This window comes from Danio rerio, chromosome 18, assembly GCF_049306965.1.
Source record: "Danio rerio strain Tuebingen ecotype United States chromosome 18, GRCz12tu, whole genome shotgun sequence".
NCBI classification, from domain to species: Eukaryota; Metazoa; Chordata; class Actinopteri; order Cypriniformes; family Danionidae; genus Danio; species Danio rerio.
In genome coordinates, this window is record NC_133193.1 from 48,701,950 (window position 1) to 48,729,603 (window position 27,654).

Genomic DNA, 27,654 nt, shown 5'->3' on the forward strand with positions numbered 1-27,654 from the left:
TTTTTATCATTGTGTTTTATTGGAAGGAAGTCGTGTGTGATCCTCGGTTCACTACAAAACCAGATTCAACTCTTCCAGCAACTACACATGGCAAGTTCAGAAGTATGAGGCAAAAATCAGAATAAAAACTTTGTACAGTATTATAAACCACCCAGTTTTAAAAAATAAAACTGTTAAAAAACAAAAATTCTGAAACCGCACGAGACCAGCGATGAGAAAGACATGGACGCGGCGTGATCCTCCAGCGGGACGAGTAAAAGTCTGTGCTCTCCACTGCAGCTTCACAGCGTTCACTGACACTCGGGTGGCTTTGCTGTCATTGTCCTCAGTCATGTTCAGTGTGTGTGTTGTGTGTTTTCATCGGATCCTCTTCTGCTGTCGCGCTCTATAGATGTCATGGATTGGTGGAGCGATGGACCCTTTGTCCTCCTCCTCGTCTGAATCCGCATTGGGCCGCTTCAAGGATTTGTTGGCCACAGAGTGATTTTCCACCGGCCCGTTTCCCTCACTGCTCATCTCCAGCTGTTTGCCAGTGATCAGCTCCACGGCAGCGTCGACAGCTAAAGAGACCAATCAGTGCATCAGCATTACAGAACTCAAGTCTAGGCTTTATTGTCATTCTGCTACAAGAGAGAAACTAAATGTCGGTCTCAAAGGACCACAGAGCTACATATATAAACAGAAGCAGAAATATGAACACAGCATTAGAGGTTAGAGCTATTTAAACCTATACATCAGCGTTTCCCAACCCTGTTCCTAAAAGCACACCAACAGTACACATATTCAACCTCTCCTTAATCAAACACACCTAAATCAACTCATCAGAACATTAGAAGAGCCTCCAAAACCTGAAGTTAATGGCTCAGGTACTGGAGACATGCAAAATATGTGCTGTTGGTGTGCCTTTAGGAACATGCTTGGGAAACAGTAGTTTAGATGACAATAATTAAATCATTATATTTGAATTCCCCCCACGCAGTACCATCAGTTAAAGGGCCATGACACCCCCCACTTTCGGTTAAAGTCTTCTTCAGAATTTTTTCAAAAGATGCATGATTAATGGGCGTGGTGCTCCGCGAGCATCGGGCAGGAGTGGGCGTGGCCAGCAGGGGAGAAGGGGAGCGAACAACTGTTGTTGTCAGTTAGCTCACAAATTGAGACAAACCGTGAGGAGACGCATGAGTTTATAGTTTACAAAGTTAAAATGCAAAGAAATGAACAGTGATTTAATGCCCTGCTACATTTGTTATTCGTAATTTCATATACAGACAACCACAAGTTATACCATTATAAAGATAATCGTGTTCATGTACACACTATAAATGAGGACTTCTCCCTCAATATCCAGGTCTGAATCATAGATCTAAACGCAGACTCAGTGCAGCAGGTAGAGATGCGCGGATGGGCTATTATTTCATCCGCATCATAAAACTCATCATCCGTCCGCCATCCATCTGCACTAACATTTTTGACCAATTTTTAAAACCGCACCCGCCCGCCATCTGCTGACTGAGCTCTTTATTTGAATGGCTTATTCCTTTTTATTATTAAATGAATGTTTCTTTATTGATTATTAGAAAATAGAGAATGACTTTAATGACATGCAGTTAATCCAAACGTGCAAGTCAAATCCAGCATTAATTGACGCTTTGAAGTGACTCTAAACAATACGAGGACGTGTCTTTTCACTTGATTCGATTCCTCGGTCCTTGAGTTTTTTTTTTGCGTCCTTCCCTCGCATCCTATAGGGGTGGAAAGACGAGGAAAGAAAGCAAGGGAAGGAAACGAGGATACACAAATAAGAAATGAGAAGCACCCTATAAAGCTCTCAGAATATCAGCAGTGAACTCCGTCTCCAATCGGTGCACAGGGACAAAAATAAATTAATAAATAGCCTAAATGAAACGCACTGTACTGTACAATTTTTTTTTTTTATTATAGTAGCCTAATAGAAAACGCATTTTGACACATCATTTCAACATTCAGACGAGAGCGCCTGGCCTCTAATGCGCCCTGCTGCACTGAAGGAGCGCTCGCTCGCAGCACTTGTTGCTGGAATGCATAGAATTCTCTTGGCAAGGTGCTGTAGACGTGGGAATGACAGCATTGTTTCTCCCAAAAGGAAAGTAGATTTTCCTCTGCTGATCAGTCTATTCTTAATTTTGTAGAGGAAGACTTCTGTACTTCATCCAGAATTAGTGTATCCGATTCCTCCTCTCATTCTGTAAAGTCAGTCCTAAGCTTTTTCGTTGGTGTGCCAGCTATGTGTACAAAAACAGTACAACCGCCCACCACCCGCCCGAATTTAATTAAAATATTATTTTTCGTCACGTCATCCGCCCGATCCGCGGTTTATCCGCGGATTCCGCGGCTGTAACCGCCATCCGCGCATCTCTAGCAGCAGGTCTCCTGACCTGTCTATTTTAACCATTACTCCTGCTGGTAATCTGGAGGATTTAGGCGAACACAGCAGCACGGCGATGTGTCTGAATGTGAATTAACTCCTGATATAAGACAACATCCGCCATTCTCCAATTCTCGCGCTGCTCTCCCGACAAAAATGCTAGCAGCACACACACAGCTTTGCTGTATGATCGGCCCTAACAGGATTGCAGGAAAAAAAACATGCAACAAACCCCGTGGATCATGGGAACAAACACATACGAGCCTTCATAAACGGCTACTGCGTGTCGTGGGTCCGTGACTCACAGCTTGAGCTTGGCACTGGTCTGGCAGGTCTGCGTCTGCCTTGCCTTCGGAAAGCACATGCTCATGAATAATTCAGCAGCCGGCTCTTCTCATAGGATAAGAAAACTCCGCTTTGAATAATAATGAGAAACCGACGTGTCATCATTGCACTTGCAGTACTTCGCCGATTTTGATCCCGCCCCAAAAATCATTTTAAACCCGGAAGCTGATATTAGCTGACAAAAGCTCAAAATTATCCAGTTTTCCCCACAATTAAAGCTGACAGGTGCTAACATCGTCTTAACTGATGCTCAACACACACAAATCTGTTAATCTATAAAAAAAAAAGTTCTCCAGGGTGTCCTGAACTTTTAATGTGCATGTGCGATACCAGCTTCCCAACCCTGTTCCTAAAAGCACACCAACAGTACAGATTTCAACCTCTTCCTAATCAAACACACCTGAAACAACTCATCAGAACATTAGAAGAGATTCCAATACGTGAAATAAATGGGCTGTTGGTGTGCCTCCAGGAACAGACTTGGGAAACACTGCTATACATAACTAACATACCAGAACTGTAATCAAACAATACATATAGCCTACTATAAATACTTAAATTATACACATGACAGTTTTTTTGCAAGATGTTGTGCAAAAGAGGTATTTAATGTTCAACAGTATAGCATTGTTTTCATTATAGATTCCTCGTAAGATATAGTTTTAAGGAACGCTCTACTTTAACAAAGTGTATACAGAAATCAGAGAGTGAAATTCAGTATAATTTAAGACCTTTTTTAAGACTCTTTCCATATATTTTAAGACCTTAAAACCAATTTTAAACCGGAAACACTGGCGAGATTTTGACTTACATTATATTTACTAAATATTCATGTAAGAAATTAATCCAAAACTAAAACATTATTCATATACTTGATAAAAATATATTATATCTAGCTAATTCAGGAAGTTGGCACCTACAGAACTGCAGAAATAATGGTGTTGCCTTGAGTACAGCAGCAAACAAAGAAGCACGATGTCAAATCTAGCAGGATTTCATTGATTTCATAAACTAGACAGCCTCCTGATAATTAGCAATTTAATTCAGGCAAACTTTAGCATACAACCATACAGTGCATATTCAAAAATGATATAAAATTGAAAACCTTGCAAAATTGCATTTAGTACTTTAATACTTTTTAAGGGCCTAAAATTTCTCTACATTGATTTATTAACTTTTAATACTTAAGACCCCGTGGACACCCTGTTTAAAAAACAAATAAAGGTCATTTTACAAGTGTCCTAGAGTTATACAGTTGACTTGCATCATTTTTAAATCTATATAGCTGATTTTTTGTTCTGGTGGGGTCACTTTTAGCTTAGCTTAGCATAATGAATGGAATCTAATTGGACCATTAGCATCTTGTTTAAAAAAATTATTCAAAAATTTTTTTTTTTTTTTTTTTAAACTCGAGTCTTCTATGGTTACATGGTGTAAAAAGACGGAAAATATAAAATAACTATTTTCTAGACCAATATTGCTAGGAACTACACTCTCGTTCTGGCGTAATAGTCAAGAAACTCTGCTGCTGTACCATGGCTGCACCAGTGACATTAGGAAAATTATCAAAGCTCTTTTTTTTTTCTGACTGGCTTCTTGAACTCACCTCCACTTTACATTAGGAAAGAATTAGATATAACACTTTTGGAAACTCTGCGAAATTTGCTAAAATGTGGGATCCAGTCTTTTTTTTTTTTTTTTAAATACCATAAAGACTAATAGTGTTGTTTTATTTCTAAAGATTTGTACATTTTTATCTCTCTTTACATCCATTGCTGTCTTTTTGTAGGCCATATACAGCTGAGGTCATAATTATTAGCCCTCCTTTGTATTTGATTTTATATATATATATATATATATATATATATATATATATATATATATATATATATTTTTTTTTTTTTTTTTTCCCAAATGATGTTTAACAGAGCAAGTACATTTTCACATTATGTCTGATAATATGTCCGTATTATGTCTGATAATATTTTTTCTACTGGAGAAAGTCTTATTTGTTTTATTTCGGCTAAAATAAAAGCAGTTTTAATTTTTAAACACCATTTTAAAGCAATATTATTAGCCCCTTTAGGTAATTTCTTTTCAATAGTCTACAGAACAAACCATCATTATACAACAGCTTGCCTTATTACCCTAACCTGCCTAGTTAACCTAGTTAAGCCTTTAAATGTGTATTGTGTACAAGCCTTTAAATGTGTGTATTGCCTCTTCTTGTTGAATTGCTTAATGCCTTCTTAATTGTAAGTCGCTTTGGACAATGACTAGATGTAAATTGAACACAACCTGCTGAAGAAAGGGTAATACATACTGTCTGGTAATACACATCTTCTGAGAGCCTCCATCATCTCATCCACCTGCACAAAGGGGCCCTGAAAACAAACACACACACACACACACACACACACACACACACACACACACACACACACACACACAGTCAATCACAAAGTAAAACTAATTACACACCATACAGAATGCACACTAGAACGATTCTTCTTTCTTGTTTAATGGCATTTCTGTCAGAAAGTTAAGCGCTTATAATACCACCCTTTACACCTTATTGACTACAGTATTCATCCTAAAACTCGACAATATAATCTTGTTAGTCGCTGACATCTTCAGCAGGTGAAAACTCTAAATGCGGACGGCTGCTTCTCCCTCAGGGCTTTTTATGATGATCACTAATGGGCGGGGCTTTCCCCCTCTGATGTCAATCAAAGTGTTTCTGCAGACTGTTTTAATCAAGTGTGATTATAAAATATAGAATTAATTCATTTTTACCATTAGAAGCTGCTTATATTCACACGCTGTAGCCACACACTTGTGTTTTAACCTCTTATTAAAGTGATCTTTGCATAATTGAAAAGAAAAGCTGAGGTGTTGAACTGACGGTAAAGCAGCTGGGAGGAGGCAGCAGCTTCATCAGGACGACAGCAGCAGGAGGAACAGGAAACACTCCTCCGGGAACAGGATGCAGCCCAGGGGCTGTAAGACAAAAATCACACATTTAACACAAGAGCTCAGAGTTAATTATTAACTGAATTAAACTTCAGCTCTTCGTTATTTAGATGGAGTTGTACTCACGCGCCAGGTGCCGCGGCTGGAAGGGGATCATCTGGCAGGTGTCAGGTTTGGGATATTCTGGTTTACGGTCAGCCTCGTCTTTCAGAGCAGGGGTAGAAGGAGCGACCACCGCCTCCGGGATCAGAGATGCATATTTGGCACGAGATACATCCTGCAAATGGACATTTTCAGATTAAATTAAATGAGCTAACAGTGGGTGTGGCTTGTTTTTTTTTTACTACTGCGAGCTGATTGGATGTGGTCAAGTAGGCATTTCATTCAGAAAGCTCAGGAAAAGGGTTTGGGGAGAGTTATTACAACCTATCCGACGACTCCTTCTCACCATTTCTGTTTGTTGTAAAAACTGACAGCTGGAGGGGCGTGGTTAAGTATGTTAGCCACACCCAATACCTCAGACTGACGTAATCTGAGAATTTGAGTGAAAACAAACAGCGCAAGTGATTTACATGTTAAGTCAAAGCAAAGACGTGAATAGACATCCTGCGCGTAGACTAGATTCGCACAAATGAAGAGGCGCGAATAGAGAGTTTGACATGCAAAATGGTCGAGTTGGAAAATCTGAACTTCTTGCAAACATTTGCGCTGTGTTAACTAATCAGAAGCTTGCTCTTGTAGGAGCGTGATTTATGACGTAGCGCCTGAGTACCAAGAGGAAATCCTCCTGCCTACACCGGACAACAGTTCATCAAACTGGGTTCGGCTCAGTCTGAAGCACTGCTGAAAGCCTCCATCATTCCAGGTATAGTTTCTGGGGGAGTTGTTGAACTCACAGAGCTGGGTGCACCTCTGAATGGATCAAGTGAACTCAGACATGATGCAGAATAAATCTACGCTGATTTTCAGCCTTCCTAAAGCACATAAAACACAGCTTCTCTCAATAAAATCTGTTAGCCATTTAACTACGAAGAGTCACCAGGCAAAGCCCACCCATGAAGCGAATCCGCATCTATTATGAAGTGAATTTCACACGCAAATGAAGCAAGTAACATTAATAATAATAGTTCCTCACAAGCCACTTATGATTGACATGGGGATGTTTAGGAGGCCATGATGGACAGAGGCCAGTAGGCAAGTTTGGCCAAGATGCCAGAGTTAAACCTCTACTCTTTTAATGACCACAGAGAGTCAGGACCTTGGTTTAACGTCTCATCCAAAAGACAGAGCTCACTGAGCAGTATAGAGTCCCCTTCAATATACATAGGAACCACATAGACTGCAAGTTGAGCACCCCCTGCTGGTCTCACTAACACCACATCCGGCAGCAAGCTAGCTTTCCCATGTGGTCTCCCATCCAGGTACTGACCGGGTGCAGCCTTGCTTAGCTTCAGTGGGTGACCATGAGAGAGTTGCAGAGAGCTAGCTGTTGGTGTGTAATCTTAAAATGTTTGCACGTCTATTTAAGTGCGAATAGAGCGACCCCAATATACTACAAACAATAAGTTACATTAAGTGCTATTTGAATAAATCCAGGGTCACCACTGCAAGCCTAACGTCAAATTCCTAGACTTTTCCCTGGTTTTCTCTGAGAAAGACCTACATACCATTTTTCTCCTAATAGCAGTGTGGTCATTGTAACTTAAATGTGTCAAGACGTCCAGTGTCATTCACTTCTATTTATTTTTAGCAAAGCAAAACAACTTATGCTGCTTGATGTTGGCAAAAAAAGCATACTGTTTTAATGTATTTGATTTGAGCTTTGCAATGTTGTTATGGATCAGGTTGTGTATTCTGTGAGGTAGTACTGTATAGGCTTGTACAGTGTGTCACATCTGTTATGTGGTTGTGTATATTGTGTAAAAACGAAAAACCAATCAAGTATTTGAATATATTTCTGAAGTGAGCGTACCTTATATCCTAGAGCTTTGAGTTCACTCGGAGAGCAGGGATACAAATCCATGAACTTGTATCTGTCCACCAGCAGAGCCGTCTCCTTTCCCTCATACTCGTCTTTAAAGGCCATGAAACGTCTTCGCTCCACCTTCAGGATACTGGCCAAGTCCCCGATGTTGCTCTCAAAGGCCAAGAAGCGTGCCCAGATTTCCCTGTTTCACAAAAAAATAAAATAAAATCACACAATGCCAACGTTGGAGAGTAAATGGGATGGATATTGTCATTTTTGGATGAACCATTCCTTTAATCATATTTGTTCAGTTCTACACCACCTCAAAACAGATCAAACTGGTATTTAATTGAAGCTCAACGGGATACATCAAGTAGCTTATGTTAGAGTTTTCAATCTGACTGAACCATCAATTTGATTATTACTATATTTTTTACACTGCCTGCCTGTTAAGCTCTGTTGATTATAAAATATTGGCTCTTACCTATAAGGCTTTAAATAGTTTAGCTCCTGTTGATCTAATCAACCTTCTGTCTCACTACAAACCAACCCGCTCTTTAAGATCTCAAAACTCAAGGGCTTCTGTTACCTAGTACTCAGAATAGCAAAGTCCACTAAAGGAGGTCGAGCAGTTTTAAATATGGCCAACATATACACTTAACACACAAATAGACTTCATTGAACATCTGAACTAAGACATCACCTATATACTATGGAACTGCAGGTTACTTAGGGTTATATATTATAACTTTACTGATATATTTATAGGCTTATTAAAGTAATTAATTACTAATAACCTTAACTTGTAATGCAATAATGTGCAGCTTCTGTAAAGATGCTTTGAAACAATAATTATTGTAAAAAGGGCTATACAAATAAGCTTGAATTACTAAAATACTGAGATAAGCTAATGTAAAACTTTAAAAGTTAGGGTTATTTCAACCTTAGGTGAATGTAAGCATTACCATTTAAAGTGGAAAACCAGTTAGGAGCGAATGAAATCCCACTAACCCAGATTTCTCAGGGGAGAGACTGCCGGACGTCAGGACTCTCTCAAACAGGACTCTGGTGTTGTTGTCCTCTGTGATACAGGGAAAGCAAACAGCTCGATTATTCACTTTTATTTTTGAAAACTCACACCTGGCCAGGCATCAACTCTCTTCCTTTTTTTAGTAACAGCCTAGCGACAGGATAAACATGGCCGATGTTTACTGCATGGCAAACACAGTCTCCTAGCTATCTGCCTTATAAAAGAGATGGATGGTTTGTTTGGTCTGATAAGTGCTTCTGTGTCAGATGTCATACTCTAGCTGTTTATTTACACACACACATACACACACACAGATCTCACGGTCATACACATTCTCCCAATGCTAACTGTTTTCTCCAGTGTTTCACCTTACTCTAAGTGGATTGTATAAAATGTGACAAAAGAGGAAGACTTAAAAATAAAGCAAAGGAGACTCAAAGGAGATTGTGAATTAATTAAAGGAATCGTGTTCTTACCATTTAGATGAGAGAGGTAATCAATGTACGCCAGAATGTACTCAGGAATGTCACCATATTTCTTCAGTCCCAGCTCAAATATCTTAAAGGCCACAGATTTGTCCTGTAGGGAAAGAAACAGTCAGATGGTCTGTTTATTGTTTTTGGATATTATATTTAAACATGTAACCAATATTCATTAAAGGTCCATGAAACCCCCTTGTTTCAGAAGGGTGTTTTCACACCTCTACTTTGAAAAAAGTCAGAAAAGTGGGCGTGTCCAGCTCTGTTCAGGGGGGAGTGTCGGAGGAACTAAAGTTGGATGGTGTGGGAGTGTCTATTTGGGCACACGCGAGTTTTAGAGTCAAAATACACAAACACACGGGAGAAGGTGATGGTGTTTACATGGACATTTGTAGTCGAATTATTTGCCAAATTATTAAATGGTGGACTTTAACTGCAGTTTGGCTCTTTCATTTAGGGAATTCATTCATGCCCCTCGCGACAAACGAGATATTTGATTCGAGGAACTGCTCTAAGCGTGTATTTTTCACGCAATGTTTGATACCGCACGGCGAATGAGAGAAAAAAACCTCTGCATTTCCCGGAAACTTAGATGCACACGGCAGGTAGCGTCAGAAAGCCGCGTGTGTTATTCCGGTCACAAAAAAAAGTTTTGGTTTTAGTATAACATGTTTACACTTGGTGAAATAGTTAAGTTCGATACGAACAAACTGAATAAACAAAGAGCACTGGTGGCTCACTTTCCAAATCTGTAGAGACAGGACAATCACCAGCAACTAGAGCCGCGTCTTTATTAAGAGAAGACTACAAGCAAATCCGGATCTCAGCTTTTGCAGATGAGAACAGCTCTCAGGTAAACAATGTTCCTCCTTAGACATGTAAGTTATTGTTGTCGAGCGTCGCGTACACTGTCAATCCATGTGACTCTAGCTGAGCTCCCAAAGAGAGAAAATGAAAACGAAACTTAACGGCAGCAAACTATAAAAGCAACACTTCACGCTTGTTTTGCCAACACAACGTGGCGTCTCTGTCGTCTCTGTCAGTGTAAACACTGTGACAGTAATGAATATTAATGAAGTTGCACAATAGAGCGCGCTGATTGGTTTGAACCAAGCCTTACTCATGCATTAATGCATCACACTGTAAGACGTAATAAGACACACTCTGGCACAAACGTCCAGTCTGCACGCTGGAATACACGCTATTATGTCATGACCGTGACGCAGCTTCAAAAATGTGTTTTAAAACGGAAGTACGAATTTGTTTGAAATAACGCAAAAACAACTAATTTACACTTTTTAGTGAAATATAGGTGTCCTAATAGTGTTTTTAGCAGTGTGGGACACATATACGCATGTCAACAGCTCAAAAAATGTGTTTTGGTGTTTCGTGACCCTTTAAGAAATACAGGGCTCCCTCTCTACAACGCGGTTCGCTTTTCGCAGGCTTGCAGTTTCGCTAATTTTTTTGTGCAATTTGACATGCATGATTTTTTTTTACAGCGCATTGTGTTCTGCCTCCTGGTTGGCTGTAGACCATTGTCAATCAACCTCTTTCATGTCTCATGTGCAGTATAGAATTTGTTCAGATGCGCAGTGTGAGTTTTGATAGGCATAAGGGACTTCTTTCAAAAAACCACAAGCTTTTGAACAGAACCATTCAATGTGATGTCCTAATTGGCCCATAAACATTTCCTGTTTGTTATCAAACTATTTCATAACTGTAACAAGAGGCAATTCAATCATAATGTAATGTTAAACAGCTATATTTATCAATATGTGGCTCTTTTTTTGATTCTCGAACGCTATGGAAATTAAAAACGCTAATACGTCGGGACCATTGTTTTTTTTTTTTTTTACATCCCTCACAATGATATGTAGTGTGAATAAATTAAGTGAGTGAAGTCACCTTGCTGCAGTAGTACTCCATCAGAGCAGCAGTGACGTACACGTGGTGTCGTGTTCGAGGATCCTCTCTGGCCTTCTTAAAGATGGAACGACCAGACTTAATGCCTTCAGCTCTTCTGGCGAATTTCATATACTGAATATAGACCTGTATAAGCAGAATATAATTATTATATTTCCAGAACCCTGAAATGAGTCTAAAAAGAGAGCTCTGCTTACCAGTGTAGGATCGATATCTTCTATCGCCAGTAGGCGGTTGTATATACTATGAACCTTCTCATGCTTCATACGACTCTGCAAAATACAGATCAAAACAATCAGAAATCCTCATTATGTCAAAACTATGAGTAGATTAACATATGACTGCCTACTTTTACATGTTAAAGAATATTGGTGCTGAATAAAAACAAATGCAAATTTACTGATAAAAGTCGACAAAAGACAATCTGTGCATAAGTAAAGATAAGACAATAGACATTTGGCCGAACTCCACAACAAGGTTTTGTTAGTTTGTATTAATATGATGCATTTACTAACATGAATTAAGCATAAACGATAATTGTACAGCATTTATTAATCAAAGTTCAACATTTACTAATGCATTATTCAAATCCAAATTCACGCTTGTTTAAAGCAATGTGATTCAACATGAATAATCCAAAAACAGCTGTATTTTCATTAACTAATGTTAACAAACACAAACAAATACTGTATTAAATGTATTGTTCATTGCTTGTTTGTGTAAGTCATAGGCCTGCACAATATATCGTTTCAGCATCGATCTCGAAAAAACGTCAGGGTTCATACAGGCATAAATCGATGAAAATCAAGGACTTTTAAGCACTTTTTCAAGCACCTATTTTTTTTTTCAACACTGACACGTAACTTATTAATACAAATTTTACAAATAAAAAAAATACTAATAATATAATATTTATTAATATAATAAACATGTTTATGAAATGCTTTCTTTTTTTTATTTGTTGACGTTCTCGCAAATGGAAAAAGAGAACTGAACATTTGTGCTCTAGTAAAAATACTATTACATTGCTACAATAATACAAATTTTAGTAAATAATACTAATATCGAGTAAAAGTACATAGTATTCTTTTAGTTACATTTGAAAAAAATCTGCTTTTTATTACTTTTTTTTTTTTAAGTGTAAACTTGTTTGAAGTGATTAAACAATTAAACCAAAGACCACATATATAGGAATTTGCACTCAAAGGAAGTTTGGCCGTTTTTTTCCTTTGATGACAACTAATCTTTTTCAATACCACTGGCAGAAATAATAAAAAGATACTTTTTGACAATTTTTTTTCAAGCAAAAAGACCAGGCCAAAGGCCAAAGGTATTCGGCGGGCTGTTGGCCATGAGAAAGCCCCGCTTTGGCCTGATCAGGTCCCGGAAGTGACAGTGCAAAAGTGACTGGCCTTGGCTTGCCCTGGCTCGCTCGCTTTAGGCGCATTAGTGGAAAACGGGCTATTGCAACACAGAAAGGCCTTTGTCCTACCCTTACGTTTTATGTAAAACTAGACAAGGTCCACTGTGATAGGTCACTTTTCATATCAGTCAAATCACCGCTTCAGAATCAAGGCAGTTTGTGCGGGTATAGTTGCATTAAATAGTCACAAAAATTCACAAACATTTACAGTTTTCCCCAGTGAAAATTGCATGCAAAATCTTCTTGCTAATTTAAGTACTTTAACAAAACAAGCCAATTTTCCAGGTATTCCAGGCCTTGAATTTCTCAATGCCCTTTAAGCAAGAGAACCTTGTAAACATGAGTGAAAATGGTGTGTACGAGCCCTAAGTCTTACCTCTTCATAATCTGCAAATGAGAAATACAGCAGCATGTTCTTTTTCAGCAGGGTTCCTATGGCACGCTCGTAAATATTCGCAGCTTCGTCACTGAACAGCTTGGCATTGTTCATGTCCTGAATGAGGAGATCATGTTAAACAAGAGATCATGTTAAATTCATGCAAGATAAAATTAAAACCTACTAAACACAAAATAAACCACATTCAAGTTTCATATCAAAGCACCGGCACTAAGTGTTTTTATTTAGTGATATGCAAACCAACCCCTTTTTCTGCCAGCAGTTTGCTAGACTGTTCCAGGTACTGTGCAGCTTCGTACCAGATGTCCGGGTGATGCCCAAGTACCAAAAGGCACTGCTCATAAGCGAACATCACTGAAAATGACAAAACTTTATTAGATACATGTGATACTGTTTTCCATCATACAGACTGTGACTCATCTCTAGATGCTTCCTGACAGTGTATTCAAAATACATCAGTATGTTTATGTTTACATGATATGAAAATACAAAATGGCACAATCACACAGATCTCTATATAGAGTTTATCAGCATACATTCAACTGATAAATCCCGACTTGGACCTTTTATTGAAACTTGGATAACGCCTGAAATAGACGGCATAACATTAGAGAAGAAGCAGTTGCTGGTTGATTGACAGAACTGCTGTTCCATAAGTCACCTCTCTTAGTGATGAGCGTCTGATCTTCAGTGCGCAGCGGGTTGCTTTTCTCCCACTGGATGTATTTCTTCCACATCTCCACCTGCTGGGCCTCCTGTGGGGAGTTCTGAGGCGGGACTGAAGGAGCATTCCTGTCCAAACCCTTCATCACAGTCTCATACTCCTAAAAGAGATTAAAAAAAAAAAAAAAAACACCATCAGCTCATAGAAAGAACCAAGAAGAATGTGACGAGTAGAAATCAATAGTTTTCCTTCAAGTCAAATGCAGTAGCCAGAAATGGAGATGATCCAATGTGGAACTTCTACCAATGGTACAGCACTTAGTGTATTTTTAGCTAATTTTAGAACCTAAAATTAATTTAAAAAACAAAAAAATGAGAACCCAAACACAGGGTTTCAGACTAACATTTCAGAGCAGAACATTGATTTATCATGATAACCACAAGTACACTAAAATTGATGCTTTCTATAATATTGGTTTAGACATTTAGCACAAAAAAAAACAATTAATATGACTTTAGAAATGTGGTAATATTTTTTTACAATTTTTATTTTAAACATTGTCGTACAAAATGACTAAGGTTTAATTTTTTCAGTTTAGCAAAAAATTTTAATAATAAATAAATTAAAATGAATAATACAAAAAACAAAAATAGAGCAAGATTAATATAGGTTAAAAATAACAAACTTAGAAAGAAAATAAATAAATAAATAAATAACAATATTAATGTTAAATAATACAGCAATATCATATTTGTCTAATCTATATATTTCCAATGTCTGTCAGTCAGAATATTTTCCAAATAGACCAAAATATATGAATTTTGTTTTTTTAAAAATTAGGTCATCCCCTATATCCACTGGGATACACCAGGACTGTCTTCTTTTTTCCAAGAACATGCAATTACATGTTTAGCTTCCAGCAAACATAAAATTAACAGCACTCTTTTATGTTTGGTCGCATCAAAGTTCAACAGACATATGCAATTTACACAAGGTGGCATCGAAAGGAATTACTTTAGCAATGATTTGACTTAAAAAGTTCAGTATTTTAACCCCATCATTGTATCCCACATACGATAAAAATTGATGTAATAATTATTTTGCATAACTCCCATTATATATGCAACACATTAATAACAAAGTTCAATACGAATATCAAATTTCTGCCAACGGTTCTGATTCATTTACTAAACACATGATGAAGGTTAAAGAACAATGTCTCCGCTGTTTTCCTTATCAGTTTTATATATATATAAAAAAAGGACAGCACTGTTTCTTTTGGAATTAAACCAGTTTAATTTGTGGTGTATATCAAAGAGCTCTGTAACAAACCCACTGGATTCCAGAGCACTGTTTAGTGGTCATGTGGATGTCATGTGACTGGTCCAGCAAAATGTATTTGATGATTTATTTACTGAGCTGATGTGTGTGGCGCTCAGTGCAAACAAATAGTGCCGTTTTGTTTGAATTTCATACACAAGAGACTGTTGCTGGTTATCAGTTCTGCACATCGGTATTGGCACTAGTGTGACATTTCAAAGAAACCTACTATGTCGATAATTAGATTTCGATATAAGTTGTTAATGCTTCCATTTTTTAAAGAGAATCCCAACCATGACTGAAGGAGGATATGTTTGGCGGAAAAGTAAACTGCTGGTGGAAAAGTGAAACGAGCGTGCTAAACTATACTGGGTGAGACTTATTTTTGGCGACCAAAAATTCGGTAAATTACTAATATTAACACAATTACAGATACCTGTTGTTGCATATTTCTGCTGTGTGATTGGCTCTTAGGCTCAAAGTAAAAATGTCCAGAGCCTATCATTGCAATAAACATTTTGAGTTGATATGATACTGTTTACCGGCCCTGCCCTAGGACCTAGCATGCAAAAATCACTTTCATTAGAGATCTCAACAGTTGTGGGGCAACAGTTAATGAACATAATCAGCTTCTAATGCAGAAACACTGACATTCTCCATGTACGTGTCATCAGAGGGGGAAAGCCCCACCCATTAGTGACGATCTCTCCCTCATTAGCATAAGATGTTAGTCTTGTTTTTAAATCTGCCACTATGCTGACACAGGCATCTGTGGCTCCGCCCTCTTTTGAAAGGAGGACAATCTCTTTTGAATTTAAAGCCACACTCACAGTTTAGTCAAAGAGATATAAATCATTATTTGTGGGGTATTTTGAGCTGAAACTTGAAATACACACTCTAGGGACATCAGAGACTTATTTTACATCTTGTAAAAAGGCTCATAATAGGTCCCCTTTAACAAAATTTAGAGAAAAAAAAATAAATCTGTTGCATATTTTATCTGGAGCACTGATCCAACATAATGTCAGGTTTATGACTTTATACGTGTGATTTATAACACACACACAAAATTTGCTGTCCTATCACATATTTTAACCCATAAGGAGCTCACCTTAGCAACTCTCCTGGCGTTCATGTAGTCTCTGCTCCTGTCTTCAATCATCTTTTTGGCCAAATGCACATTTATACCCTTTAAAAAGAAACAAAAGCTATTTTAAACCAACTACACCTATAACAAACACAGTACAGATGATTTAAAGTGAACAAAGAAATCAATGTTAATAAATAAGTTTTATAGAAGGAAATAGTTCACCCAAAATTAAAAAATCCTCCACTTGATTTTTATTATTCTGTTGAACACAAAGGAAGACATACAGAAGAATGGTGGGGAAAAACATCCATCACCCTCATAGTATTTTTTGTTTTTATTATGGGAGTGGATTGATAACAGGGTTTTTTCCCCCAACATTATTCAGAAGATCTTATTTTGCTTTCAACAGAAGAAGAAATTCATGAAAGATTATTACCACTTCTGTGTGTATTTTTATTTAAGAGAACTATCCCTGTTTAACAAGAACACATTGATGATTGTCTGTGTATGTTCTGACCTCTTCATATTTGCTGTAGTCTCTCCAGAGCTGCTCAATGTTGATCATAGGGTTGACGCAGCCTCTCTGGTACACACGTCTGACAGCAGTAATCCGCTGATTTTCAGCATATGATCCAACAGCCTCTCTATAGAGGACACACACAGAGAGAGCTCTTCACATCTCTTACCTTAATGAACAATAAATGGGTTTTGGGGATATAAAAGGTTTACTCACACTCCTTTGAGAAAATTTATATAATCCACCCAAATCTAAAGAGGAAAAGAGGAATCTTGAGTTCAAGTCAACGATGCCGTAGAACAAATGTGGATCAATATGGAGTCAAATCCCTTACCTGATAGGACATGATCTCCATCCCAATCTTATCCAAGGCAAAATCATAAGCCTGTGCCATCTTTTCCCTGTTAAAAACAGTGCATTTTGAATACTCAGCCACTTTCTATGCAACAAGAGGTTATAAACAACACACAAAGTTAAAACATATAGCCCCAGTTTCACAAACGGCTTAGATTAAGCCAGGACTATGCCTTAGTTAAATAAGGCTATTTAAAACACATTTATAAAAATGGCCTTAGAAAAATATTACTGGTGTGCACCTGGAGACAAAAAAAATGACACTGCCATATTTTAAGACATCTCACCACAAGTTATTTTGAGTTGAGACAGCTTAAACATGCAATTTAATCTCGACTAGCCTTAAACTTTGTTTGTGAAACCGGGAGATAGTCTATTCAATTTGTCGTAGAAGTAAAAGTGACAATATCCAATGGTTCACCTAACTTTCATTTGTGTCTTAAATTTTCTAAAACTTTAGAAAAGAAGTCTGAGATTCTCAATTAACTAACTTCTTACAACACATTTTATATTAACAGCATTACAGTGTTGGATTGAAAAAGTAACACTTCAGAATGATATCCCTAACTTAAAAAAACTGATAATAATAAAACATATACAGCATTATTAGACAATGTTTTGACAGTTTGCATTACTTTTTAATTAGCGTTGACTAGAAATAAGGTAGTATCTAAAATACTTCCTATTCTCATAACACTATAAACATGCTTCCTAGATTTAAATATGGTTTTGAGTCCTCTAATATAAAGTTATATAAATATAAAGTTAATCACAAAGTATATTAGTGTGAAATGAAATGACTTTATTCTAGACATTGACATTAAGAAGTCTGTCTGCCACAACTGTGAAGTGTTGGAAACACATTTGTGTGACTTACTTATAGCTGGGAAGTTTTCCTTTGGTTTCCCGGACGTACGAGAGGTAGCACTTCCACAGGTCAATGTGCAGGACCTTCATCAAGCACCTTTGAAATAACTGAGCAAAACATTGAACAGTGAACAAACTCCCACAGGACAAAAACCCAGCACAAACAATTGCAGAAACACATTTTAACCCTTGTGTGCTGTTGGGGATGTTTTCATCCACTCTGTGGTGATTTTCGAGCTTGTTCTGTGTTTTAGCAAATGAAATGATTTCTGAATCTTATTTTGAGACATATTTTGTGAAAATGTTTGGTAATTTTTCAAAACTCAATACTCTGGGCAAATTGACTACACTTTCGTTATGTTTGGGGCTTTTTTTGCCCCATTGACTTCCATTATAATGACATTGTTTGATTGCAAAGCCATGACACCATGTAATCATGCATTCTAGATTGTTGGTGGTTTACCACGTTGGGAAGAGGAAAAATGTGTCATTTTTACTGTTGATAATCAGTTGGCAAGATTAACCTTTTAGATAGGCCTGTGCAAAAACCGTTCCGGCTTTTATATGAATAACAGCAGATTATAGTGTGCACAAAAATACACTTATTATGTTTACCATGTTCTGACAGCTGAGCCGCTTAATTAGACTTTGTCAGACATAAAGATAAATCTCGCTCGCTCTCACACATACACACTATACTCCATCTATATGGCAGAAACGAAGCTTTACTATGCACTGCAAGATAATCAACAGTAAAAAGTTCTAATTTTACCCAACGTCTTCCCAACATCTTCCCAACATGATAAACTACCAACTGTCATGATTGCATGATTATATGCTGTCATGACTTTGGAATCAAACAATGTCATTATAATGAAAGTAAATGGGGCAAAAACAGCCCCAAACATAACGAAAGGGTGGAAAATTTGAACAGTACACAAGGGTTAATAAATGCTAGTTTTAATTGCATTGTGAAATGATTCCAGACTGAGGTAAACAAAAAGTCAAATACTAGACTATTTAAATTCACATAAAGATATTACGAATTATAATCAAGCATCAAAATATTTTGCATTTACAATGATTATTAAACTGTAATATCATGGCACATACTGAATAATTAGAGTATATATCCTCATGGCATTTATAATAAATTTAGGATAATGCAAAAAAATATAAGAAAAATGGTTTCTTTTACCAAGAACAAAAACAAAAATGTAATCTACAGGGTTTCCACCCTTTAATGGACACCAAATTCAAGGATTTATAAGGACTTTTTAAAATCACTAATATTTTAAAATCAAGCACCTTTGTAATTCACACCCCTAGTATATTTACCGTAATGGAAATCCCTCCCAGCTTAACATTTCACCTACACTTAATATTTACATTAAAATGTCATAAAGATGAGGTTTTGAATGTCAATTGACCATTTTAAGCAACCGTTTAAAAGTACAATTGTTGAAAAAAACAAGATAAACTTTCAATTCAAGCACTTTCGAGGACCAATGTTTGTTTTTAAGTACTTTCCAGGCCTTGGATTCATGTCTGAAAATAAAGTACTTGGGAACCCTAGATCTACACAACCAGAACGATGTTTTGTCTTTGAACTGTGATCTCAAACTCGGATGTATCCCCATCCTGAAATATATTTTTTTCCCTCTCATATTTTAATATCATATTGACCGTTGATGGACTGAGAAGAGTAAACAGGGTGTTTCTAGCGAAGCAGGCGTCGTTTAATCCCTTAACACCATCTTTGTTTACTCTGAGGACCTAAAGTGGTGACCTAGATAAAGCCCAGATTTTATGGTTCATGAGTCTGTCACAAGTCACAGCAATTTCACACGATCCATAAATTAAACACGTGGCTGCCATACGACAACAAATGCTTACCTTTTCAACCTTGTCATAGTTTTTAGCCTTGATCTGTGGACACATTTGAAAACCAACATTATTAAACCACGTTTTCGTATGAAGTGAAATTGAGTGGCTCCACACACTTTGAGGTCAACAATGTGACATTCACACAACCCTGCATTTCATTTTCATCTCAACCTTTATTCAATTTAATCCATTTTATGTGTGCAAATGATAGACAAAACTACTTAGCTGATTGTTTTGTATTGTTTTAGTTGAAATGCTGCTTTTTGGAGTGCAAGCCTTTGGAAAAAGTTACATGATGCATCTAGAGCAGGGGTGTCCAAACTCAGTCCTGGAGGGCCGATGTTCTGCAGAGCTTAGCTCCAGCTTGCTTCAACACATCTGGCAGGAAGTTTCTAGTATGTCTAGTAGGAGCTTGATTAGCTGGTCCAGGTATGTTTGATTAGGGTTGGAATTAAACTTTCCAGGTCACCAGCCCTCTAGGACCAAGTTTGGACACCCCAATCTACAATTTCTTTTTTCAAAGCCACCTGCATTAAAGTAGGTAAAGCAACTAGAAAAGTATGATGGGTGTCAATTATGAACTACAACTAGGTCAATTATTACACTCGGACAATGACAACAGCTTAAAACAACAGGGAAAACAAGTGTAGTATTTCAGTTACGATTCAGTTTGTATTTTTATTCTTTTTTTTTTCCAGAAAAAACTAATACTCAAACACTGCCAGAGTTAAACAACCAGAAATCTCACAACAGACAAATATAACTTCAGGGCTTAATAATAAGAATTTATTTCTGCTGATAAGCCACAAATGATACATTCATCTATAAATTAACACCATGCAACCAACAATGGTTATATTCACACAATATCGATTCTTCGAAATGTTCTCAATAATTTAACAGGTTGTGTCTTAAAAGTCAGCATGCAAGCAAATGTATACATATACCCATGTAAAAAATTTACAAAAATTTACAAAAAAAAATTTAGTATGACAATTAAAATTAATCTTGCCATTTATGGCATGAAAAAAAAAGTTACCATTGTTACAAACAGATAAATATGTTGTGTCAAATCACAGATTACAATTACAGATTTAAATTTTTCAATCTAAATTCTACCTTGATCAAAATGACTAGCGCAGTAGGTCAACATGAGATGCATTATTTAGTACTGGACTAGTAGAAAGAGCTAGTCTTTATGGGGGGGAAAAAGACATAAAGTCAAACTAAGTCGCGCACTTTTTAGTATTCTAAAAGAATAAAAATAAAACAACTGAATAAAATGCAAGACAAATAAAGTGTGTGAAGATTTTCCCAAAATATTAATAACAGATGATCAATGGAGCCACTGATTGGTATCATGATGTCCGACACGGCAAAATTATGATTTCACTAAATGTTTCAGGAGTGCAGATGTACTGCAAGAATACAAAAATCTGCAATCTATAAACCCTTTGAGTCTGTGTGAAACAATTCCACGTCAAAACAAGTAGCTTTGTGATTAAGGCCTTGATTAAAAGATAAATTTAAGTGATTTTATTTACACACAAAAGTAAGAGCCTGACCAATCCATACATCTGAACTAACACCAGGAGATGTAGGTTTTCATTCTGAACTAGTCTTTAAAACTCTCCATTTGTAAAAGCAGCACGTGTTCTCCACTCTAGAGCAGTACTATTAGCACAAAATGTGCTGTAGTCACTGGGATTTAAAAAGATTTTGTATGTTGCTGTCCCTGCATGGCAGCAACTAGGACAACCTACAAACATAGTTAATCTGATTGCCATTATTATTGAAAACGGAAGTTAAAAGCCCTGACAAATAATTAATTTCATTTGCATGCATGACATTCCAAACCAGCGACCTTTATAGACAATACAATGAAAATAAATGGGATCCAATGCAATGTTTGTCCCTATTCAATTTCATTAGAGATTGAAAATAGTTATCCTCCTGTTGGATCACAGATGAGTTATAAATAGGTTTGGAACTGCATGAATATTCATTTTGGGGTCAATTGTCTTATTGATGCCCTGCGGTTGTTTGTAAAATCATGATGATCACTGAGATCTGCTGAAAGAGGTTGTTGGCAGTGTTTGTGCTTCAGGGCACATGGTGACAGCCTGACATACTTAACCAACCACTCAACAGCTCCAAACTGAATCAAACCCAGCATGACACAGTGTGAGAAATAGTGATATCAAGGCAGAACGGCTGTCTCTGTGCTTCTCTCCATGCCTCTGACACACGCATGCATGCACGCACACACTCTGACACAATTACAATGCACATTACAACCACAAGCCAATCTTGTTACAGTGCATTTTATTACGGCAGGGGTAAAAGGAACAGTTTGTCAAAAAAAAAACAAGCAATCTTGGTTTTAACCAAGCAGGGAGAAGCTTAAACAATTATCAGTTTTCAAAATTAGAAACGTTCAATCAAACTGAACACAATCTGATCCAAATCTAGGTCATGATCTGTGGCTAAATGTTCTATTATTTGAATATTATAAAATATTTTAAAATTGCAAATATTATAAGAACACGAAAATACACAAACTTCAATTACATTCAACCAATGACAAAAGAAAAATATTGCACATTTGTATTAAAAGCAAATATTGGGGACACAAAACTAACAAGATATTGATTCCTATTCTATTTAATGTTCATCTTTTCAGTTCATATTTATTTATACAGCACTTTTACAAAGTAAATTGTGTCAAAGCAGCTTAACATAGAAGTTGTAGAAAATTAAAGCTGTGTCTGATTAACTGATTGAATAAACTATCCAGGATAAGGTTATTTGAGTTTTGGGAATTATTTTGTGAACATTACATTGGAGATTCTAACTGGCTCTTACTAGTCCACCATAAACCTGGTTCATGTCACATTAAAACAAGCTTTATACATCAAATAAAACTAATTATGAACTTCTGATCTTGATTATAAAAGTGTCAACATGTTGTTGAAGTGCTAGAAATGGATAAGGAAATAATTACTTGGGCTGGAAATAAATCTGCCATGTAGGGCTGGGCCAATAAACAACATTATATCGAATTGCAATAAGATTTATGTTGATAACGATAAGCTCTTGACATTTTTACGTGATATTGAATCTTAAGAGCCAATCACACAGCAGAAATATTAAACAGGAATGTATAATTGTGTTGATATTAGAGATTCACCAAACTCTTGTTCGCTGAAAATTATAGGACATAAATAGGTCACCCAGTATTGTTTAGCACGCTCATTTCACCTTTCCGCCAGGAGTATCCACCTTCAGCCAAGGTTGGGATACTCTTTTAAAAGTGGAAGCATTAATATTATTTTTTAAAATAAATAATATCATTCAATATACAATATAATTACCGAGAATGCATTTTTGCCATATGGCCCAGCACTACTTCCACTGCAAAGCATTGAGTCTCTGCTTTTTGGATACAGAAACTAGTAAAACTGTAGAGACTGAAAACCAGAATAGGCTCCAAACACAAAAGAAAACTAAATCAAGTGACATTCACTTGATGTATTGGTATTAGATACAGTGAACTAAACTGTGTGTTTTTACATTATATTCAAAATATAATGCTAACTATTAGGGGATTACAGGTAAATCTAGTGAATGACATTATTTTGAAACAAATTTATATCCATTTATAGAGTCCTTACAGAGTTTTTTGAACTTATGAGTACCGTGTTGTTGGCAAGACAATAATAGAGTACTGGATTATAGATTTTTGGGCTAATTTCCTCAACTGCTGTACATTAGGAAGAAAAAGAAAAGCTTGTCTGAGAACAGCAACAGATGCAAAGGTAAGGTTGGTCAGTAATGTTTTAGTGAGGCTCAGCAAAGGGTCAACTTTATCCATTCATTTGCAGATAAAAGGGGTAAAAAAAAAAAAAAAAAAAAAAAAAAAAAAAAAGTAAAACAACTATAACCACCCAGAAAAATGAATAAAGTCGGAGTAATAAGAAAATTTAGTTTCCATAGTGGTGATGTTGATTAATTTATATTCAAATATATTTTTCTATTATAAATGGCCAAAAAGTTTAATTCAAATATAAGGTTAATTCTAATACAAGTAAAAGTATTTGTAAATCTAAATGTTCCTTTTAAGGTACTTACCAATACAACTAGGGCTGCACAATATTGGATAAAAATCTAAAGTTACAATACATTTTAATTCTGCAATGAATATTGCACTATGAATGCAATCCCACCTTGAATATCTATTTGGAAAGAATATATTATTTTAGATTGATTGGGATGATTCTGTAGGACAGTGCATCTGCATTAATAATATTAATAAACAATCTACAAGAACAGAAAATTTGAATTTTTACTAAATTTATACTAAATTATACTAAAATGTATACTAAATTTAAACTAAATACAATTTACACTAAATTATACTAAACAAACATCGTTTTATTGCTTTGTAAAAGTCTAACAGTATTCAGCTAAACAGTAATTAAATAATCAAATGTAAAATACTACATAATCTTGTGTACACAAATAAATAAAATGTATTGTTAATAAAGTTAAAAATAGCACAATTGCTTATGCCTGAATGCTTTTAAAATCCTCATTCAGTCACGGGACTCAAAAGCACTTCATTAATAATAATAGACTTAAAATTGCAGATCCTACGATGTGAATATTGTGAATGATCACATTGCGACATGGATGCTGAAACTGTAAATTGTGCAGCCCTAATTACAACAGCCTAAACTGCCTGAGCCTAAACTGCATATAATTACATAAATCATATACTATTAATGCATCAATAATCTGAAAGTAAATCTTAATGAATGTGGTATTCTTTGTGCAAATGTGTATATTTAATTAATAATAAAAAAATTAAAAAAAAACATTATTTGCCTCAGGATATCTACCAGCTAGACTTCATGTGTGAACTGCACATTAATAGATTATGGAATGAGGAACAAGAGAGACAGATGCTAATAATCGTGAATAATTAATTAGACAAACCACAACAACCTCAAAGAAATGACACAGGAGGCAAGAAATTGACACAAGTAATAAAGGCTAAAGCACTCCAATACCATTAAAAGTGTTTTAATGCTGTTGCAGATGAAACATGCAACAATATCACCTCATAAAACTTAGAAAATAGAAAAAAATGACCCCTAAATGATACAAGCTATAAGAGTTTCCCTTGATGCCCTGATTATTGCTGTTGTGTGAATATCACATTGTCGATCAAAATGTGGAGAAAGCTTCGTCATGCACAGATGTTTTTAAATTAAAATGAAATATAACCTCAGCTTCAATGTATAGCTTCCAGAATCTGCCCGAACTGGGAAACTGGGCGACAAGTCGCTCATATGTCTTCCTTGCTTTGTCTATGGGTTGATTCTAAAAGAAGTGAAATTCATTTACATACAGAATCAGAACGTACGTCCCAAAAGACTAGATTGTTACATGATTTACAAATCCGCGACCCTCCCGTTCCCTCCCAAAACATGGAACCCCAGGTAAAAAGGAATGCAATCCTGTGTCACTAAACCTGTGCTTCACGAATCAGTATGCTCCAAGCGTCGAGGTCATATGGATTTTCTTCCAACTTCTTCTCTGCTTTCTTAACCTTCTCCGGAATGTACTCTGCCGCCTGTTGAGGAGTGGGAAAAAGGCACATGAATGAAAAACAGACTCTGAATTATGGATGTTACATGCTTAATATCTTTATTTTAGACAACCATAACTCAATGCTTAAATCCTGCAGATAATTTCTGCTTAAATGAAAGATGATGCTACACGTTGGGTGAGTCTAAGATAATAAAATATGATTCAGAATGAGGAAAATCTGATATTGAGTCACAGTTGAGGTAAAGTTGGTTTTACATCCACACATTCAGACCTTCTCCTTATTTATATCATGTTAGGAAAGTATTTACAGCTAATTCTGAATAGATCATTAGGTTTATATAGCCAATGACTATCGAAATAAGTAATGCTCAGTCAATTAAACAGTGCTAATGTTGCTTTCAAGTCATACTTGCATGTGATTTCAGACTGATTATTTAAAGTACTATGGTAAACATTACAGGGAGCTTGTTACTATGAAGGACAAAACCTGCAAAAAAAAACTAATTAATAAATATGCAAATAAGTAAATTAATGCATAAATAAATCCACAAATTCCTGCATAAACAAAACAATAAATAAATCTACAAATTCCTGCATAAATAGATATATGAAAATGAATAGCACGGGCAGATAATTTAATGAATGTTGGGGGAATAAGTAAATGCTAAAGTTAAAGTTGATTTATCTGCCCGCACTATTAATAACATATATATTTATGCAAGAATTTGTGAATTTCTATATCTTTTTTTTTGTTTTTTTTATCTTTTTTGTTTGTTTGTGTATATATTTTATTTATTCATTGGTTTATGCAGGAAATTGTGGATTTATTTATTTACTTATTTATTGCGGTATTTATATATTCGTTGTTTTACGCAAGAATTTGTTGGTTTACTTATTTATTAAGTAATTTATTTACTTATTTGTTTATTTATTATTTTATGTAGGAATTTGTGGGATTATTTATGTATTTATTTATTGTTTTATGCAGGAATTTGTGGGTTTATTTATTTGTTATTGTATTTGTTTATTCACTGTTTTATGCAGAAATTTGTGGCCTTATTGATTTATTTATTCATTAATAGTTTTATGCTGAAATTTGTGGGCTTATTTATTGATTTATTTGTTTTATTTATTAATTGTTTTATGCAGGAATTTGTGGGCTTATTTATTTATTATTGTATTTACTTATTTGTTTATTTATTTATTCATAGTTTTATGCAAATATTTGGGGGCTGATTTATTAATTTATTAATTGTTTTATGCAGGAATTTGTGGGTTTATTTATTTATTCATAGTTTTATGCAGAAATTTGTGAGCTTATTTACTGATTTATTTGTTAATTTATTTATTCAGTTTTGATGAAATATGTGGGCTTATTTATCAATTTATTTATTCCTTGTTTTATGCAGAAATTTGTGGGTTTATTTATTTATTAGTTGCTTTAAGCATTAATTTGTGGATTTATACATGTATAAATTTACTTGTTAATTTACTTATTCATTGTTTTACGCAGGCATTTATGGGTTTGTTTATTAAATATATTTACCTATTTATTTATTGTTTTATGCAAGAATTTATCGATTTATTTATTACTTATTTACTCATTTGTGAATTTATATATTAATTCGTTGGCAGATTTCGTCCTCCATTGTTACAAGTTGTCACTGAACGAATGTGCGAATATAAAACCAACTTTACCTCATTTCGTAATCTTCGAAAGCTATAACCAAACCTCAATCATTATATTAATCTAATATGAAGTATAATCTCAACTTCCAGTCTCACACAGGATATCCATTAAAATGCCAATAAACAAGTTGTAAAAACGAGTGCAGGTAATGTTAGCAAACAATAGCATCGTGCTGTGCCGCAGTCCTACCATCGCCATCACCAAGCAACATCATTACGTCAACGACTCTCTACTTCACTCCCTCAAATGTCTCACTAACTTATTACACTAAAACAAAGCATGTGCTGCACAAACACTCGACGCAGACTGCAAAAACCGTGTGGCAAACGTATAAATATCGATATTCGTCTTGCGAAGAGATAGCTGACCAGCTAGCGCTAGGCCGCAAACACGAGCACTTGCACATTTGTCTTTACTTTACCTGGTCCGGTGGAGTTTCGGTGGACATGGTGGGAAAAGGGGTGCAATCCGAGTAAAGGAACGTCGACTGCTCTACTTTCACAAATAAACTAAGCGCAGACAGTGACTATTGCAGCATTGTTTATTTGTGCAGACTCTTATGTGCGGGCGCTCGTCCCTCGCCGAGCACTAAAATGGCACCAGCGTGAACGAAGACGTTGCGTCACGCCCACAGGAAATTACTCATTTTAAAATAAAGGTCGATGCTTTGCTGACTGAAATACTATTATTTATTAGAACTATTTAG

General features: G+C 35.9%; 1 protein-coding gene across 1 annotated transcript; it reads right to left on the reverse strand.

The window, feature by feature from the left end:
* On the reverse strand, window positions 1-27,578 carry cstf3 (cleavage stimulation factor, 3' pre-RNA, subunit 3). Its single transcript, NM_213053.2, has 21 exons — window positions 27,370-27,578; window positions 25,179-25,280; window positions 24,932-25,027; window positions 19,652-19,684; window positions 17,766-17,863; window positions 16,869-16,935; window positions 16,751-16,785; window positions 16,535-16,661; window positions 16,039-16,116; window positions 13,605-13,767; window positions 13,188-13,297; window positions 12,923-13,039; window positions 11,321-11,395; window positions 11,106-11,249; window positions 9,195-9,297; window positions 8,700-8,769; window positions 7,695-7,890; window positions 5,849-5,999; window positions 5,655-5,749; window positions 5,073-5,133; window positions 1-560 (listed from the first exon to the last, which is right to left on the reverse strand). The coding sequence occupies exons 1-21, from the start codon at window positions 27,394-27,396 to the stop codon at window positions 358-360; spliced, it is 2,151 nt and encodes a 716-aa protein (NP_998218.2). The 5' UTR covers window positions 27,397-27,578; the 3' UTR covers window positions 1-357.
* Between the last annotated feature and the right edge of the window lie 76 nt (window positions 27,579-27,654).